General features: G+C 37.7%; 2 protein-coding genes across 4 annotated transcripts in view; one reads left to right on the top strand and one right to left on the bottom strand.

The window, feature by feature from the left end:
* LOC122057737 (tRNA pseudouridine synthase A) overlaps window positions 1–11,098 on the top strand; it is a 22,418-nt gene extending 11,320 nt beyond the window's left edge. The window contains exons 8-11 of one of the 3 annotated variants that reach the window (XR_006133605.1): window positions 3,427–3,708; window positions 10,179–10,239; window positions 10,518–10,748; window positions 10,881–11,098. Coding sequence is in view for 1 of the 3 variants with exons in the window: in XM_042619967.1 (XP_042475901.1) it covers window positions 3,427–3,708; window positions 10,179–10,239; window positions 10,518–10,615 (441 nt within the window). In the remaining 2 variants the exon portion in view is untranslated. Of the gene's footprint in view, window positions 1–3,426; window positions 3,709–9,782; window positions 10,086–10,178; window positions 10,240–10,517 lie in introns of all 3 variants that reach the window. The other 2 variants (XR_006133606.1, XM_042619967.1) reach the window with 2 other exon arrangements.
* Window positions 11,099–12,910: 1,812 nt separating this feature from the next.
* Window positions 12,911–13,819, bottom strand: LOC122057738 (oxygen-evolving enhancer protein 3-1, chloroplastic-like; the record flags this gene model as incomplete). Its single annotated transcript, XM_042619968.1, is given in 2 exon segments — window positions 12,911–13,141; window positions 13,524–13,819. Coding segments are annotated over 2 exon segments (395 nt in total), but the record flags the coding sequence as incomplete, so codon positions are not given.
* Between the last annotated feature and the right edge of the window lie 2,136 nt (window positions 13,820–15,955).

Below are 15,955 nucleotides of genomic sequence, written 5' to 3'. Positions count from 1 at the left end.
ACCAAAAAAGAACCAAATGCTGTATATAGATAACCATAAAGATAAGGGAGAACAAAAGACACGAATAGTCCTTGAAACACCTCACACGCTAGAGAATCTATCATATAGAACTAGTCTTATGTAGTGTTTGAAATCTGTTCCATCCAGTGATTGTCCTGCATGAGGGCATGCTTCAAGCATTAGTATTATGCTCAACTGGGTACTTATTAACTTTAGTTCCTCTAGAGTGTGAGTTGTTTCAAGGACCTGTGATGTAAGTTGGTTTACCTAAGCAAACAACCGCGATTCAAAGTAAACTATCCAAACCAGAACCTGATCTGATTTGCAGACCTAATATCCCCAAAAGAAACACAAATCTGGGAGGAACAGGGCTGAACCGAGAAGAACCAGATAGCTTGCAAAGTAGAGGTCCAAAAGGGGGAGAATACCTGGTTGAGTAGGGTCTCAGATGTCCTCAAATAACCCCCAATAATTGGCTGGAAGTAGATCAACAGGGGAGAAACTAACCAGTAAAGAGAGCTGTCCAGATTAGGGTTTTGAGGAGAAAAGTGGAGAAAGCCTGCTGCTTCCACAAGAGGCCTCCAAAGGCCTTGGGCTGCTAGTCAAAGGGTCCTCCTAGGACCAGGAACAAAACCCTAAAAGGGTCTCTGAAGCTGGCCTGTGGTTGAGGAGATCCAAGGGATGTCGATCAGCCTTGCAAAACCCTAACAGTTGAGGTGGATTCTGGTTCCCTTGTCTGGTCTTCAATCTGGCCTTATGGATGTGCTTCAGGTCTTCAACAAGCTTGTAAGAACTCTCAAAACACTCTCTCACAAATTAGAACAAAGAAGAAAAGTAAGGGCAAGGGATGGAGATGGGATAGATGTGGGGGGGATGGCTATCTCAGCCTGGGCCTCTCACCACTATCTCAGCTGTTGAACATCCAATCTCAGGAGTAAGGAGCAGCAACGGCTGTAAACTTCAGTCTTTCATTAATTCTCAATATTTTACAACAATTTCTCTTATATAGGAGAGGGTACAGCCTTACAATTTAGAAAGAAAACCAGAAAGGAAACTAACATAAAAATAGAAACTAACTGAATTTAGTAATCAGTACTAACTTGTCTACTTAGAAAATTACATTGAGCAATAAAGACACTTCTAGAAGACTTTCTCTACACTCCAACTTGCACTTTGACTTTTCAAAGCACAAAAGACAAGAGGGCAGCAACCATAGTGCTCGCAGGACACCAAAATAGAAACTTGACAACTTGCTGTAGGCTGGATAGATGGGCACTGCCAAGGAGTGTCTAGAAGGCCATAATTGGAACTTAAATACTGCAGAAATATAGGCATAAGGTACTGGTTCGATGGACCTAATATATGGGCCAGAACTGGACAAACTTGAGGCCAGACTTGGCTGGCTTGATCAGCCCAAAACAGGGCTGTTGCTGGCTGCCTTCTTTCTTCTTCTGTAGTGTAGGCCAGCATGGGTGTCTACATTCTACAACAGTCTGTCATATGGATACTGGAACACATGATTGGAGATTTGTTCATCACAGAAGTTCAAGCCCTTTTCCTGGTCTTCAGACGGCTTTCTTCTATTTTTGGAGTTGTGTTTTCTGTTTGTCCCTACTCAACAGTGTGCCATGCTTCCATGCTATATCCTCATCATCCTTAGCTATGATCTAATTTTCCTACATTGTTGAATCAATATAGATCAAATACACAACCATTACTTACATCCAAAATTCAAGAATGTAGCTAGCTAGCTTTAATTTTTCTGTCCCAAACATCTAAGAATGGATCATTTAACACTTCTAAAAAAACTAAGAAGCAATTTATGATTTTTCCTATGTCTTATATTTTTTTCACCAAAAAAACTATTTTAAATATTCTAAAAAAAATAGAAATTACCTAATTAGTGATAATTAAATATGGGATGACACATTAATCATCCCATTCAGTTGAAAAAAATAGCAGAAAAGATTTTAAAAAAATTTCATGATTTTTTAAAACCCAAACACAAAAAGAATATTTATTTACTTTTCTGTAATTTATGGATTTTTAATCATTTTTGAAATAAAAATTGAAAAAATAATTTTAGGGAAGAAAATTCAATCCACCTACATGAACTAGTAGGTTGGCCTATAGTGTCTAACATTAGAAAATTGAGCCAACCAAACTATTTTGACCCTAAATTTAAGAAAATTTGTTTAAGAACATCTCCAATTTCAACAAAACTGCAAATCATGATTATCTAGTTGTAGACATTCAATTCAAGCAACAAAACACAAGAGATTGGAAGGATTTTAGGAATTTACTTTCAACTTTGCAATGTGGGAAAAAATTGGGCAAAAGATGCTTCGAGTACATAAAACTTTGATTTTGATTCTCCATAATCGCATGCGAGACCTGAGATTTGGAACCATGGTACCATTAGATGCTGCACAATTTGAAACCATTAGACTTTAGAGTAGATAAACCTAACCTTTCTGCTTTTCTTATCTTCACCTTTCCCTTTCTGATTTATTCTCTTGGTATTGGGTTTAACACAGGCTGGTGCATGAGAGATTTGGGCCTTCTATCTCATATTTATTCAAAATTTATCATTGCAGAACCAGGCCCAGCCTGAGTTGTATTCTATACATGCTTTTTAAACAAATATTCAGCTGAGAACTCTTTTTCCTTTTCAATGAAGGGAAGATGGTAGAACAACTTGTGCTGGGAGAGCCTATCACTATGGGCAGGTGGGCTGTAACTGCCATATGCCAATTCACTTGGAACCCAAATCTGCTGCACTGTAGGTCCCACCACCCTCTGTACACCTGTGAAATTTCAGCACAAATGGAATCCTACATGTAGTGGAAATAGGGTTAGAAAAAACAACCGAAGGTAGGAATAAAACGCTCAGCGGATGAAAATGCACGGAAAATTCCAATACAAGTAGGTCATATGCCCGAATTCAACGACCGAGTTTAGTATGTGACCAATTAAGGGGTGGTTGATCTAACCAACGGTTCAGATGTTTGGATTTGTCAAGTGGTCCCTCCAAGTGGCTCAAAATGAAGTGCATTTTCAGATAGGCCTATCATAAAATATTCATTCTGTTCCTCATTTTCCATTCAATAAATAGCTGTTTTATCAATGGGAGAAAAGGATCAGAATTCTGTTATTCACTGAATTTGAAGACGTTAAAAGATTGTGTTTTGTACTCCTTGCTTTTTTGTGTCTGATTTTATCTTGTATTCTTGTCTTCTTTTTTTTCTTTTGAGGGGTGGGGGGTGGGAGTTACTTTGGCTATGATACTTCACTAGGAAGCAATATTAACTGTGTAGTATTAGCAATCTACAGAAATATTTGGCAGAAAGTTGATTTACCCTTTGTTCCAAAAAAATATCATTTGGTGCAAAACATAATCTTCTATCCTTTTTCAATGAACCACAGGCTAAATCACCTATTAGAACATTAGATGAACTTCATGCTTCTGAGGTAGTTTCAACACCTTACTTTCCTTCAAGTATAGAGAGAGGACAGGCAAGTTTTGCAGCGCAAGATCCACTTTTGTGCCTCAATGCATCAGATGATAAGCTTACTAACAAGGCTCCATTTCCCAATCATGAGAATATACAAGGACCTAGTAAAGGAGGTGGTCTAGAATTTGGACAAAGAAAAAGGCATCATTGCTATGTTGTAACTGCACGCTCCCGCTCTTTCCTTTATCACCAGGTTAGCCTTTTCACATTTTCTTTTCTTTTATTTGCCCACACTGTGTTCAATCTATGACAGGTTAAATGATTACATAACATTTTAAATAGTTTTAGTTCATAACAAGAAAAACAAGTTTCCACATTTCTTACAGTACGACTTTTTTGTTGACATTATCTTGAGCTGACACTTTACTTCTTATCAGTGTTGTACCGATGTTGGACTGAGGAGTCACAACATCGTTGTCAGCTGCCTATCCTGAATGGTCTGTATGAACCCAAGGACCACAGGTCCTTTGACATCTGTTATCTGTTAAAAGGACCATGATGCAGATTTCAGCTGTAGAAAGAAGGAAAATCTGGTCTATGGCTGATCTGGTTGATTTTTTTTCTGCTGTGAAGGAGTTTCTGGTTCAAAACCCCTGTGGTCAGATTCTGGTCGTCTAATTGTGGGGGGACCAGTTTGGAGGTTTCATTTGGCTTGCAATTCCAGAATTCACGATTTACAGGGATCTTATCTCCAAAACAAGCCGTGGGCTAGTTTTTAGGGGGTTATATTTTTATTTTATTACTTTTTTTTCCCAGTTGTGACAGGCTAGGAAAACAATATTATTCAAGTCCTGATTAGAGTCTTACTTTATTATTTTAATAGTAGAATCCGTCACGGACTCCCCATCTCAGCCCACAGAAGAGGGTAGAACTCCTTTCTATTTTGGTTTGTTCTTTACCCTTTGTTTTTATTCTATTTTGTCTAGTGGTTGGCTATAAAACAGAGTAAAGGTTGAACAGCCTCATACGCTTTTAGTTGAATGAAATAATGGCTTTGCCTTTTGGTTCTGTGGTGATTCAGTCGTTCCTGGTGGTGATTCCAGGAAGCCTTGGTGATGATTCCATGGTAGTAATTCAGGTAGTGATTCCTGAGTTACTTATTTTTCTCAGTTCACAGGTTAGATCATATTCTAACCTGCGGATATTAGTACTACTATGTTCTCAATTATGTTTACTTGTTCATTATTACTCTGTTGGTTGCTGGTTGTTATCCTAGTAAAGCTAACGATCAAATTGCTTTACTGTTTGCTGGACTCAGAATTCTAATTTACACACTGTTTCCTGTTGAATTCTAGAATCCTACAATTATGTTTTCTTTCAAACTCAGTATACAGTTTTGATTTTCAAATGTGTTTTAAAAAGCCATTATAGTTCAACTGCTGAACATTATCTGTTAATTTGGTTTAGATTCTTTCAGTTTCAGCCATCGATTTGAACAATCGTTGTTGGGCTCAAATGTAAGTCACATTAATTATACCAACCACAAGCGCACAATGTCAGCTATAGCTACGGGTCGAACTTAGGGAGGCGGAGTGCTTAATTAACACACTTCCAAATTACGCAGAGTGCAAATATCAAAAGAGTTGACTATATTAATTTAACTAAAAATAAAAGACATACCAATGAAAATTAAATAAAATAAATAAATAACTTTCTTGAATGGAGAAACGTAGAGGTTTGAGAAAAAAAAAATCCAGCTTGTAAAATAATCTTCAAATCTTCCTTGCTTCCAATAACTTGGTATGAAGATTACAAAAAATGAAAATTGTTAAATCTTCCTATTAACTTAAAGTAAAATTACAACTTAAAAAATTACAGCTTGTAAACATATATTATTCAAAGCTAAACTAATGAAGTGAAAGAAGAAAGAGAGAGGAGAGGGAGCTTGGTGTTCTTAGAGAGAGGAAGCTTCTCTATTTATAGAGTTCAACTACCTAAAGAATGAGAAGAAAGAAAAATAAAAAGCAAATAAAAATCAAAACCTATAATAGAAACTACCCAAAATTGATAATCCACTTCCCTTTACAATATTTCCCTTAATCCCAAAATAGAAGATATGATAGGATTCTTCTAGAATATTGTCCAATATAGAAGATCATACATGTGAAACTACTAAAAATTCATCCCAACATGTGGTTAAAAGCCAAAATAGAAGGTTGACTTAGCCTAAATCTTCCTTGTAGAAATTGTCCACCTCATAGGAAATCATTGGAATTTATTTTGCAGATTTTGCAAAGAGGGAATCTTCTAGAATAGCTAGAGTTTGGTTCCTTGGGCCGAATTTGACACTTGTACTCCACTTGGTCCACTTTTGGCTTGAATTCTGAAAACAAGAGAAAATACCTAAAGTAGTTTTGTTCTGGGAATTAAATGATGTAAATAATTGGATTAATTTGCATATAAAAAATGCTCAACAATCATATTTCAAGTTGGTTTTTAAAATCCTTGTTTTCTAAATTGATTTCCATATCTGATTTTGGGACTTTGTTAAGACTTCTTTCTGTTGTTAATTCATTAAATTAGACCACTATAGACTGCTGTTTGAATTCTGTAATTTCCTGTTGCCAAAGTGACTCTTTTCCCTGATATTTCAGTTTCCTGTTTCAACGAAGATTCTGTTTACTTTGAAATCTGAATATTGGATTCCATTCAAATTTATTATTATATTCTGTTGTCTGAATAGAGTACTCGACCAGGAGATTGGTTACATCAGGCTTATTCTGCCTTTATTTTAAGGGTAATCTACAGTGCCACCCCCTAGAGAATGCCACAATTAGAGAGACACCCCCTATATAATACCAAATTATACTCAGACCCCTTGCTGTCAGTCACTGTTAAGTGAGGAGTTAAAATGACTGTTATACCTTATTGATTAAAACACATATTTTTAGCCAAGTCCCTCATCATCCCTACCTCCAGGCCAACAGCGTTTTATCTTCGCTGGTAAACAGCTCGAGGATGGCCACCGACTACAACATCCAAAAGGAGTCTATTCTCCCTTTGGCGCTTCGGTCGAGAGGTGGCATGCAAATCTTCGTGAAGACCCTTACCAGCAAGACCATAACCATGGCGGTTGAGAGCTCGGACACCATTGATACTGCGAAAGCCAAGATCCAGGACGCATGTGTGTGCTGCCACTATTTTGCCCTAAACTAATAATATTTTGATTGTGATATAATCCCTGATTCAGAAGCTCAATTTGGATCATGAGAATCCAGACAACTAAAAGTTTTGTTGATTTGTTTCAATTCTCAGGTCTGGTAAGAATGAGATTTCCACTTGGGAAGTCCAGAGTTTGATTTCTGAATAGAAACTGTATAACACGTCTCTGTCTAAACTAGGGCAGGATCAGTTGAAATGAGCCAAGTAAGCTCTACCCTTCATGAGAAGGGTTAATGGGCTCTATTGTATACTCTGAAATTGAAGCTGATACGCTTAGTTACAGTTACAACAGGGCAGTGCTTCCCCACTTCTGCAATTATTGGGGAGGCTATTGCCATTGAGCTCGGCTCTTCAGATTGCCTGCAGCTATGGTGCATAGCCACCGCTTTTTTTTTTTTTCCCTCTCTTTTGACATCATCAGATAACGGCAAACTTTCAGGTTGTGGTGCATTTTCCCCCTTGGAAATAGTACTAGATATTTCTCTTCTTTAGTGAAAAAAGGAGGAGGGGTTAGGGTTGAGAGGAGAAGAAGCGAAGAAGGATTTGGGGAAGAAGGGTTAGATGGGTATATTAGGTACTTCACCTATTGCAAGGGCATTTTGGTATTTAAAAAAATATACAATAGCTGATCAGCATATTAGGTATATTCCGTAACAGCAACTGACGGCAAGGGGTCTGAGTATAATTTGGTATTATACAAGGGGGTGTCTCTAATAATGGCATTCTCTATGGGGTGGCGCTGTAAATTACCCTTATTTTAATTGAATCTCTGTTTGTTGGTTTCTACTTCCTTCTCTGTGATTCTGGTTTACTGGAAATTTTGATCCTGAATCCTTTGGTGACTTGGCCATCAGGTTCAAATGATCTGATTGGTCAAATGGGTCATACCAGATGGTTGGACTACCTTCCCATGTGGTGGTTATCCATGTATTTGATGCTTATAAATTTATTTTAGAAGCATGCCTGTAATTAATTTGAACTCGAGGCTAATGGCACCTCATAAGGAAGCCTTCTCCAACTACCCATCACGATCACTTTGTTACAACCACAATGTTTATACAGTGGATTTAGATTACCTCATATACTAACCAATTGCACCATTATGACCATTGATTATTGAAGGGGACAGTCGGATCACCTACCATGAGGTTATATGCGTCCGATTTCAAGTCCAGTTCTTTATATGACAGGATTGAGGACTACATTTGTTGCTTTGTGTTTTCTCATCTCTCTGTGTGCTTGTGGGGGTGGGGGTAGGTTGGTGCTTAACCCTGTCTTCTGGAACCCATTAACTGATGAAGTGGATGGTTAGCAATCATAGCCTGACATGATTTCATTTCACATCTCTGTCTAGTAATTGACTGAAGTGCCTCAAAACCAGAAAAAGAACTCTCATAACCTCCCTCCCCTCCCCCTTTTCGAGGAACATTCTGCTTGTACAGGTAAGCCTTACACTGTGACTAATATTTATTTTTTACTTTTCGAGGGGGAAAAAAAGGTATTATTTTATATCCCATTGATTAAGGTTCATGTTACATAGTCCCTTGCTAATGGAGATATTAAATAGCTCCTTACCTCTGACAGTGATTTTTGAAGTTTTGGAAAATTACATTGACATAACTATTTCCTATATCCAAAATTTTTGGACTTATACCCTCGTCTACTACGGTCTATGTACGAAGATTGGCTTGTAATTACAAATTTAAGTGTAAATATTTACTTATCATATAAAAGATATGCATATGTATTATCGGCCTACCCATAAACATCAGTCGTTGAACATGCATAAGTATATCATGGCACCTGTGCTGGTATGACCAAGTGTTCTTGCTTTGACCAAACTGGAACCGGGGCTACCTGATCCTGAAGACTTTCTCATTCAGCCTCCATTTCGGGTTTTAAGCCATTGTAAAATTTGCTAGATTTGTTGTCAAAATGCTACATACATATTTTAGAATGAACTATTGCTGTTCTTGTTGAGAAAAAAAGCTGATGTGCTGCTGCAAGCACTCAACTGAGTTTCATGCCTTATTTTTGTTGTTAAAAGTTTTTATCTAGATCTTGTTATTTCTGGCTTGATTTTCTTTTGTGGTTGGACAACTAAAGGGTATGAACCTTCATTTCTAGAAGCTTGTGTCTTCAGGTATCCCTTTAGAGTAATTTGCACAAGGATCGTAATGCAGAGGTTAATCGGTCACCAAGATGTGTGTATCGTTGAATGTAATATTTCTTCTTAAATTGCTACTTTCATCCTGACATACTGTGGTGACCACAAGGTCTTACACTGCTTATTGCCAATTGGATTTGCACCTCAGTGAAATCATTACTGCACAATCTGTCTTCAATGAGGGATGCTGAGAGGCTGAAATTGCTACAGGAATGGAATCAACTTTGATAGATGCAGCCATAGTTCTCACTAAACATTAGATTAGAAGGACCCTACATTTTTTCCCTTTTCTTTGTGCAGATCATGTATTGGCCTCAATCTTGTGAAAGCTAGACTTAAGAGACAAGTTAAGGGATTTAACGGTCTCTTCATGCAGACCCACGTGGACTTTTGGAGCAACCAAATTCACTTCAGTAATTACTTATCCTTGTTAAAGCCTCTCCAGTGATTTGGCAGTTCCTGGTTAGCAACTCGCATGGTTGTCAACTTTGCATTTCTTTGATATAATTGTAGCATTAGGTCTTAAAACCCTAACCTAGTGGTTAATGGACCAAAATAGATGTTGGCGATGTTAAATGATATCCACACACAACTTCCAAGATCCAACAAACTAGAAAATCTTCAACTAAATGCTCCAGTCAGACCTGATCGAGACACTAGAGTGCACAACAGAATGACTTGAAACTTTATAGAGATAAATTAGAATCTGAGGAACAAATCCTGCTTAAAACTGAGGAGATTTTGACTCTTCCAATCATGTTAGTTGTTTTGAGTTGAAAAGCTTGTGACAACACTTGTAAATATCAGCCAGGTGGAAAGTGGATCTGTCCATTGGTCTGAAATTTGGGGTATGATCATATGAAACTTCAAAACACCACATATGAGCCCAGACAAGGTTATAAGAGTTAGCTGATTCTTGCCTGGATTGCTTGAAACAGGTGAAGAAGAGGATCTGCTGATCCTAGGCATTCTGGTTTCTTCATGCCTGAATGGGTTGGGCCTCCTTTTAACTACTGACCTGATCGTAATTTGCACTACCATGATAGTCTCTCATCAGGGCTGGTTGTGCATTCTGTATATAGTGATGGGTAGGGTTATAATGACGTTTCATGTTCCTCAACATCTCATGTTAGCTTCAGCATGTTGGTCATGTTGCTTCTTTGCTCTAAAATGTTGACAAAGCACTGGGTTCATCAATACAGTCCAACAAACAAATCTAGGAAGACATCTTTTATTATCAGGTAGTTTGTTACTATTTGATGTGGTGGTATTAGACCGTCCCCATATATTCCTGCAATATCTTGGGTTTATATGTTTATGTTCAACCTATGCAGGTCAGGCTGCTTGTTGGTGTTCTGAAATGCGTTGGAACTGGGGAACTTACTGCTGATGATGGTTTGCCAATCCCTCATTTCCTAATAGTTTTTTCCTTTTTCTTTTCTTTTCTTGGTGGGATATCAAGGGGGTGGGGACAATGCTGTGCAAATTAGTATATCTACAATGGGGAGCATCTCCTACGAGTCGACTTCCCTCGTAGCAAAGAGTGTGGGTACCAAACTCACCTAACCGGTGCTTCTTACTGGTCTCATGCTTTCATTATGTGAGTAAAATTAACATATCTCTAGATTTGTCTTATACTAATATTTTACATTTTATATTTTAATAAAATTCAGTTGAAAGAATCCTGAATGCAAAGACAGTGACTGCTGCGAGTCCCATGGCCCCTGCTTGTGGTCTCTACCTTGGAAATGTGAAATATGATCTCCCATGAGATTTCAGAAATAGATCGATCTGCTGCAAAATTTGAAGCATTTTGCACACTTGCCCAGTGGAAGCTGATCATACATATATTGCTTGATCATGAATCATATTAGCCAATTCCTGGAGCTGAGTGAAGAAAGCTGGTAAAACTATTTTTTGCTTCAGCAAGACAATAGATTTAAGCCTAACATATTGAGCAACATGCAGCATCACTGAACTTTGTGGCCTAGAAGTTCTCTTTGCAATGATGCAATTTTCTCATCTAATACTTGCAGCCTCAAGTTTTTCTGGAAAGATTGGACCAGGGAACTTGGTGAGTAAACACAGGTGTGAGTGACCATCGTGATTGAAATTCTTCTTCGAATGCTGAATCTGTTCTAAGACATAATCTTAGTCTTTGAAGGCTAGAGAAGCCCATGCGCCTTATGAAAATCTCATTACGTTTTAATAATTGAATGTTATTTTTTTTAAATAGAATTTCCTATTGAAATTATTTATTATTAGTTTCTTTTATAAGTTTATGAGGTTTGAGGGGCCAAAATTATGCCTGTTTTGGTATTTGGAAGAGGACAGATTTTATCATCCTTGATAGGAAAAAGATCCTCTCTAACGCGTTCTGCCCAACCCCCCGTCTGATGGCTAGGACGACTTGGGGGCTCACGTCCATGTATTAGGGTGTGTGTTCGGGTCCTCCCAGCAATTGGAAGGGGGGGGGGGTGGGCTTCGAGTGCATGGGAGAGGAGCTGGATCCTCCTTAATAATGCCTTAACCCTTGACCAAATTGTTAATACATGTGTGTTTGATGATTACAAATAGGATTCCCCCTTTCCCCTCCACCCCTCAATTTTTTTGGTCACTCAAAATAAGGCTACATTTTCATAATCCTTGATATAATAAAAAAATGAAGAGTTAACAAGTGATTAGGTTTTAATAAGATGGTTAAACCAAACATTTTGTTTTATTGAATATTAGGTATCAGAATGCAGCTGTTAAGAAGAGACCCATGCATGTACAGATAAAAAAGAACAAACTGAGGTGATGTTACTATTACTCTGTAACTAAAAGACCAATGAGGGTACGGGCGGAGCATAGTACATGAGGATCTGGTTCATTTTAAAAAAGAGGGGGAGGGGGGATATAGACATAGAGGGTCTGCTAACCTCTTCCCCTTTCTTTACTGCAAGTTGGTAGTGAAAATTTTGAGAGTTTGCTGGCGTCATTATGCATTCTGGCAGCATTCTTTCTTTTCTTTTTTAAGTTAATATCAAACGACATTCTTTTTGGTATAATACAAATGACATTAAAGTATCTCTTCTCCTGATCATGGTGTTGACAAGATCAAAATCTTTGTCATTGAACTAGAAAAAAGGCAACAGATAAATTGCAAGCAGAGAAAGAAGTGTAGAAGCAGGGTATCTGTGTTGTCCTCTGATTTAGTTCTTATGCCGTGTGGTTCTTGTGCTTGAATCCTCATCGTAATGCCTTGGATTGTGGCTTAAGCAGAGAAACATGATTTGGCTCCTCTCCAATTACTAGGCCACAAGGGCTCATCCCTGAGGGTAGGTAGGACCCAAACACGCACCCCCAGGTCCTCCCCACTCTTGGATGAGTCCTTGACAGAGGGGATGGTTTTTTCAGAGAAACATGTGTAGAAATAGGGTTTTATCTTGATCAGTGAATCAATGTCTTCGGCTTGAAGGGTCGGCGCTTAGGAGAGGAGATTGTGCAATCAAACTTTGTCATATTCAAGTGTGTGTAGAAATGCCCTACTAACGTCCAGCAGACTGGCATTGGCCAGTGGTACTGAGTAAGATAGAACAATAATAAAAAAGCTGACTTGCTCTATCGGAGTAGACATATGCCATTGTCTATCAAGAGGAGAATGTGGGAGGGTTGGGGTGGAGCGGATGATCAAGTTAAATAATTGAAAGAGATGAAAGTTGCTAAAAATAACGGGTACATAGTTCTCTTGTATGTTCAACTTTTGGGATTTTTGATGCACAAACGGAATTAATAGAACGTGAAGGTGTATTCAGTTTGAAATTATGGGAAGCCATACAATATATTTATCTGGGCACCAAAGCCATGCAACCAAGCAGCATTATTCATCCAAGCTTGCTACATGGCAAGTAATACAAATGCCAAAAACCAATAATTAAGCATCTACTGAGAGATTTTGTGATACCTATACTTTCCAAGTACTCTTCTGCATATAGCAATATAGTATAGGAATGGATCTTTCCCAAGCTGGATGGACTCCATTACTGTTGCTTAGTTTCTTTTGTTTAATGAAATTTCCTTTCTATTGGAGAGAAGGGAAGGACTTTTTTCCACCTTTTGATCTTCATTGAATTCCCTTCAAATTACAATCAAACTGTCTCATAGAGGCAGAAATAAACATTACACCACAACAAAAGGTACAGAAACTGAATTCTCCTTAACCAATCTTGGAGAGTACATCATTTAGTTTAGACACAGTAGCTGCATAGTACTTCTCTGCTTCAGGAGTGCTCTTTATCTTTGCAGCATGGTCCAACTGGACAGACATAAAAAGCAAATAATCAAAATTAATTGAACTTGAGTAAACATACACTATACATTTTTTTTTCTTTCTAGCGATAGGTATCCAGGCCTTCGGTGGTTGAATGAGAACAATTCAACTTTCATCAAAAGCAGTGAAGAGCACTAAACACCCCATGCGAGTGGCCCCAAGGAGTAAGAGGAGTCGAGCTCAGAACCATACACTTCATGAGGCGAACTCGACTACCCCCTTGGGGTTCCTTCCTTTTCTGTCACTATATTTAAATTTGGTGAACAAAATTAAGTTTATGGATAGTCAAGGCCCTAAGAAATCAGGCAAAAAATTAACTCTCATTAAGAAGCAATACTCCTGAAACAAGGAAATTGAGTTCACTCACATCATCAATGGTCTTGAAGAGATCTCCAATAAGATCTTTGAGAGGTTTCTTCTGGTCCTTGGGCTTGGCAGAGATGACTGTGTTGAGGTCATACCGGAGATATGAGGCCTTTAGACGAAGGTCATTCTGGACATAAGGCCATGCCTTCTTGTCTATCAGTTCCTTAACATTAAGGATTTCCTTGGCTGACTCCTTTGCCCTTTGTGCTGCCTCTGCTGGAGTCAATGGCTGAATGTAGAAACGATCCTTCAATGGCAGGTCAAGGTCCCTTGGCACATCAGAATTTAATGTCCCCGCTGCCAAATTGTTAAGAAAAATACACAAAAAAGGATTATTGTACAATTTTTTTGATCTTATTTGTACCAGATTTGGATCCTAGATTCTGAGTTGTGATCAGCTCCAGACATCAATGCCACACAAAAAAATACAGATCCAACCTGAATGCCATAGAAGGTTAATGCAAGGAGGGAAACAACTATAATGTCTGAATCAAGCTTAACCATGGAGGGAAACAATCTAACCAACAAAAATGATCCCACCGAACCCAAGAAAAAGATGCAATTCATAAACAGGCTTAACAGCCTGTCCTGTAGTTCAACAAAATTTAAAACAAAATTTAACAACAGGAAAAGAGCAATTATATCCTTGCAGTTCATAATCTTAAATCTGATGTTCCAATCATCTTCAAAATCACAAATACTAAAAGAGTAAGTGACTCTTCGCATCCAATAACACATGAAAAACAGTGTTTGTAGTTCAAAACTTCTTGCAAAATCATTGAACACCCTGGCCTAGTGATCAATGTTCTGACCATTGATGCAATGATCAATCAAATTGGTTAAGAAATTCTAAGTAGACCATCTAATCCTTTGGATTCAGGTAATCTTTCTAGCATCAAAACAGGCATAAGATTATTCTGGGTTTCTACACTTATGGTATGCAGCCCTATTTCTGCATATAGGGTGGTTAAAAAGTGGTTCAGTAATGAAGGGTGGTCTCCCTACCATTGCTCAAATTGGCTTGTAGAAGTGTGCTAACTGAGTTGAGTTGCCCAGCAGTCAATCATGGAGGACTTAGGGACATTACATGCAGTTGAGTTGAGTCTCTCTACATTCTTTTCTTTCTTTCCTAATACAATAGAAGAGGAAATTCATATGTACTTAATGCTATATGATGTGGCAAACCTACTTTATATGCATGCATAAATATAAGTTTGGGTTCTACCAAAATATATATATATATATATATATATAAAAGTTTGGGCTGTGCCATAATGGGCCTAAACTGAGACCTCACCACTAAGCTTAGCCCAGCCTCAGCTCAATTTTTTTTTTTATTTATGGGCCCGAGCCCAGAAAATTTAAGCGGGCTTTGAGCTGGCTCAGGTTTTTCAGGCCCAAGTTGCACCCTTATTGGCCACCCAACCAAGCCTGTAGGGGTGGATGCATATAGCCACTTAGATGGCACTCATACAAAGTTTATGTGATCTATTACATTCTCTATGCATGGTAATCATAGAGGGTTTAGCACATAGGTGTTGATCACATGTGGAAATTGGAGCTTAGATGAACTATTGAAAGGTTTCCAAAACTAAAATGCAGAAAACAAATCCAATACCATAATGAATTATGATGAAGATGTGGATCCTACAAATCAAACAATGGAAATAACAATATTAGTCCTTTCTGCTGCTCCAATTGGAGGGTTACCTACCAAGCCCAGCTAAGTGGCTTTACCAAATATTGTACATATTAATTTACAAAAAGGGGGCAATAGTTTTTCTTAATAGCCCATCAAGGAAGTCTATCCTTCATGACCCAAATATCTGCCACATGGCAGCTTTGTTGGGGTTCAAAATTTATGGACATGTTATCCACATCATCATTAATCAATCTGGTAATTTTCAAAGCAATTTTATTTCCCTCATAAAAGGATATATAAGCTTTGAAAATTAATTGGAAATTCAACTCTGACAACTTTCATTCAATTGTTGAAAAAGACAATAGTTAATTGTCTTAGAATAATGAATCACAAACATAGGACCAAACACCTGACACATGGCCAATCTAAATTGGAACCTATCTATCCAATTTTTGGTTTGACCAAAAGAACCATCCACTTGGCTTGAAAATGGCACACTATTAAAGAAACATTTATAGAGCCAACTTACTCACAAATATATATATATATATATATATATATAAAACGTTTCTAAGATTTAAAATCTATCATATTTCAACCTCAAATTCTTTTTTTTTTTTAGTAAAAATAAAAAAAAGGAAGATTGTGACATTTTTGCAACCGTAAGATATCCGATCCAAACATTGATGTATTACAGTTTTTCTTTTAATTTATTTTTTTTAATTAAAAAAAAAATCAATGAACTCATATTTGATCACTTCCAAGTCTTCTGCTCAACCTGAAACTTGATT

Source organism: Macadamia integrifolia, chromosome 12, assembly GCF_013358625.1.
Source record: "Macadamia integrifolia cultivar HAES 741 chromosome 12, SCU_Mint_v3, whole genome shotgun sequence".
Lineage (NCBI taxonomy): Eukaryota > Viridiplantae > Streptophyta > Magnoliopsida > Proteales > Proteaceae > Macadamia > Macadamia integrifolia.
The sequence above is the reverse complement of the archived record's forward strand: the minus strand, read 5'-3'. Positions and strand labels throughout refer to the sequence as shown.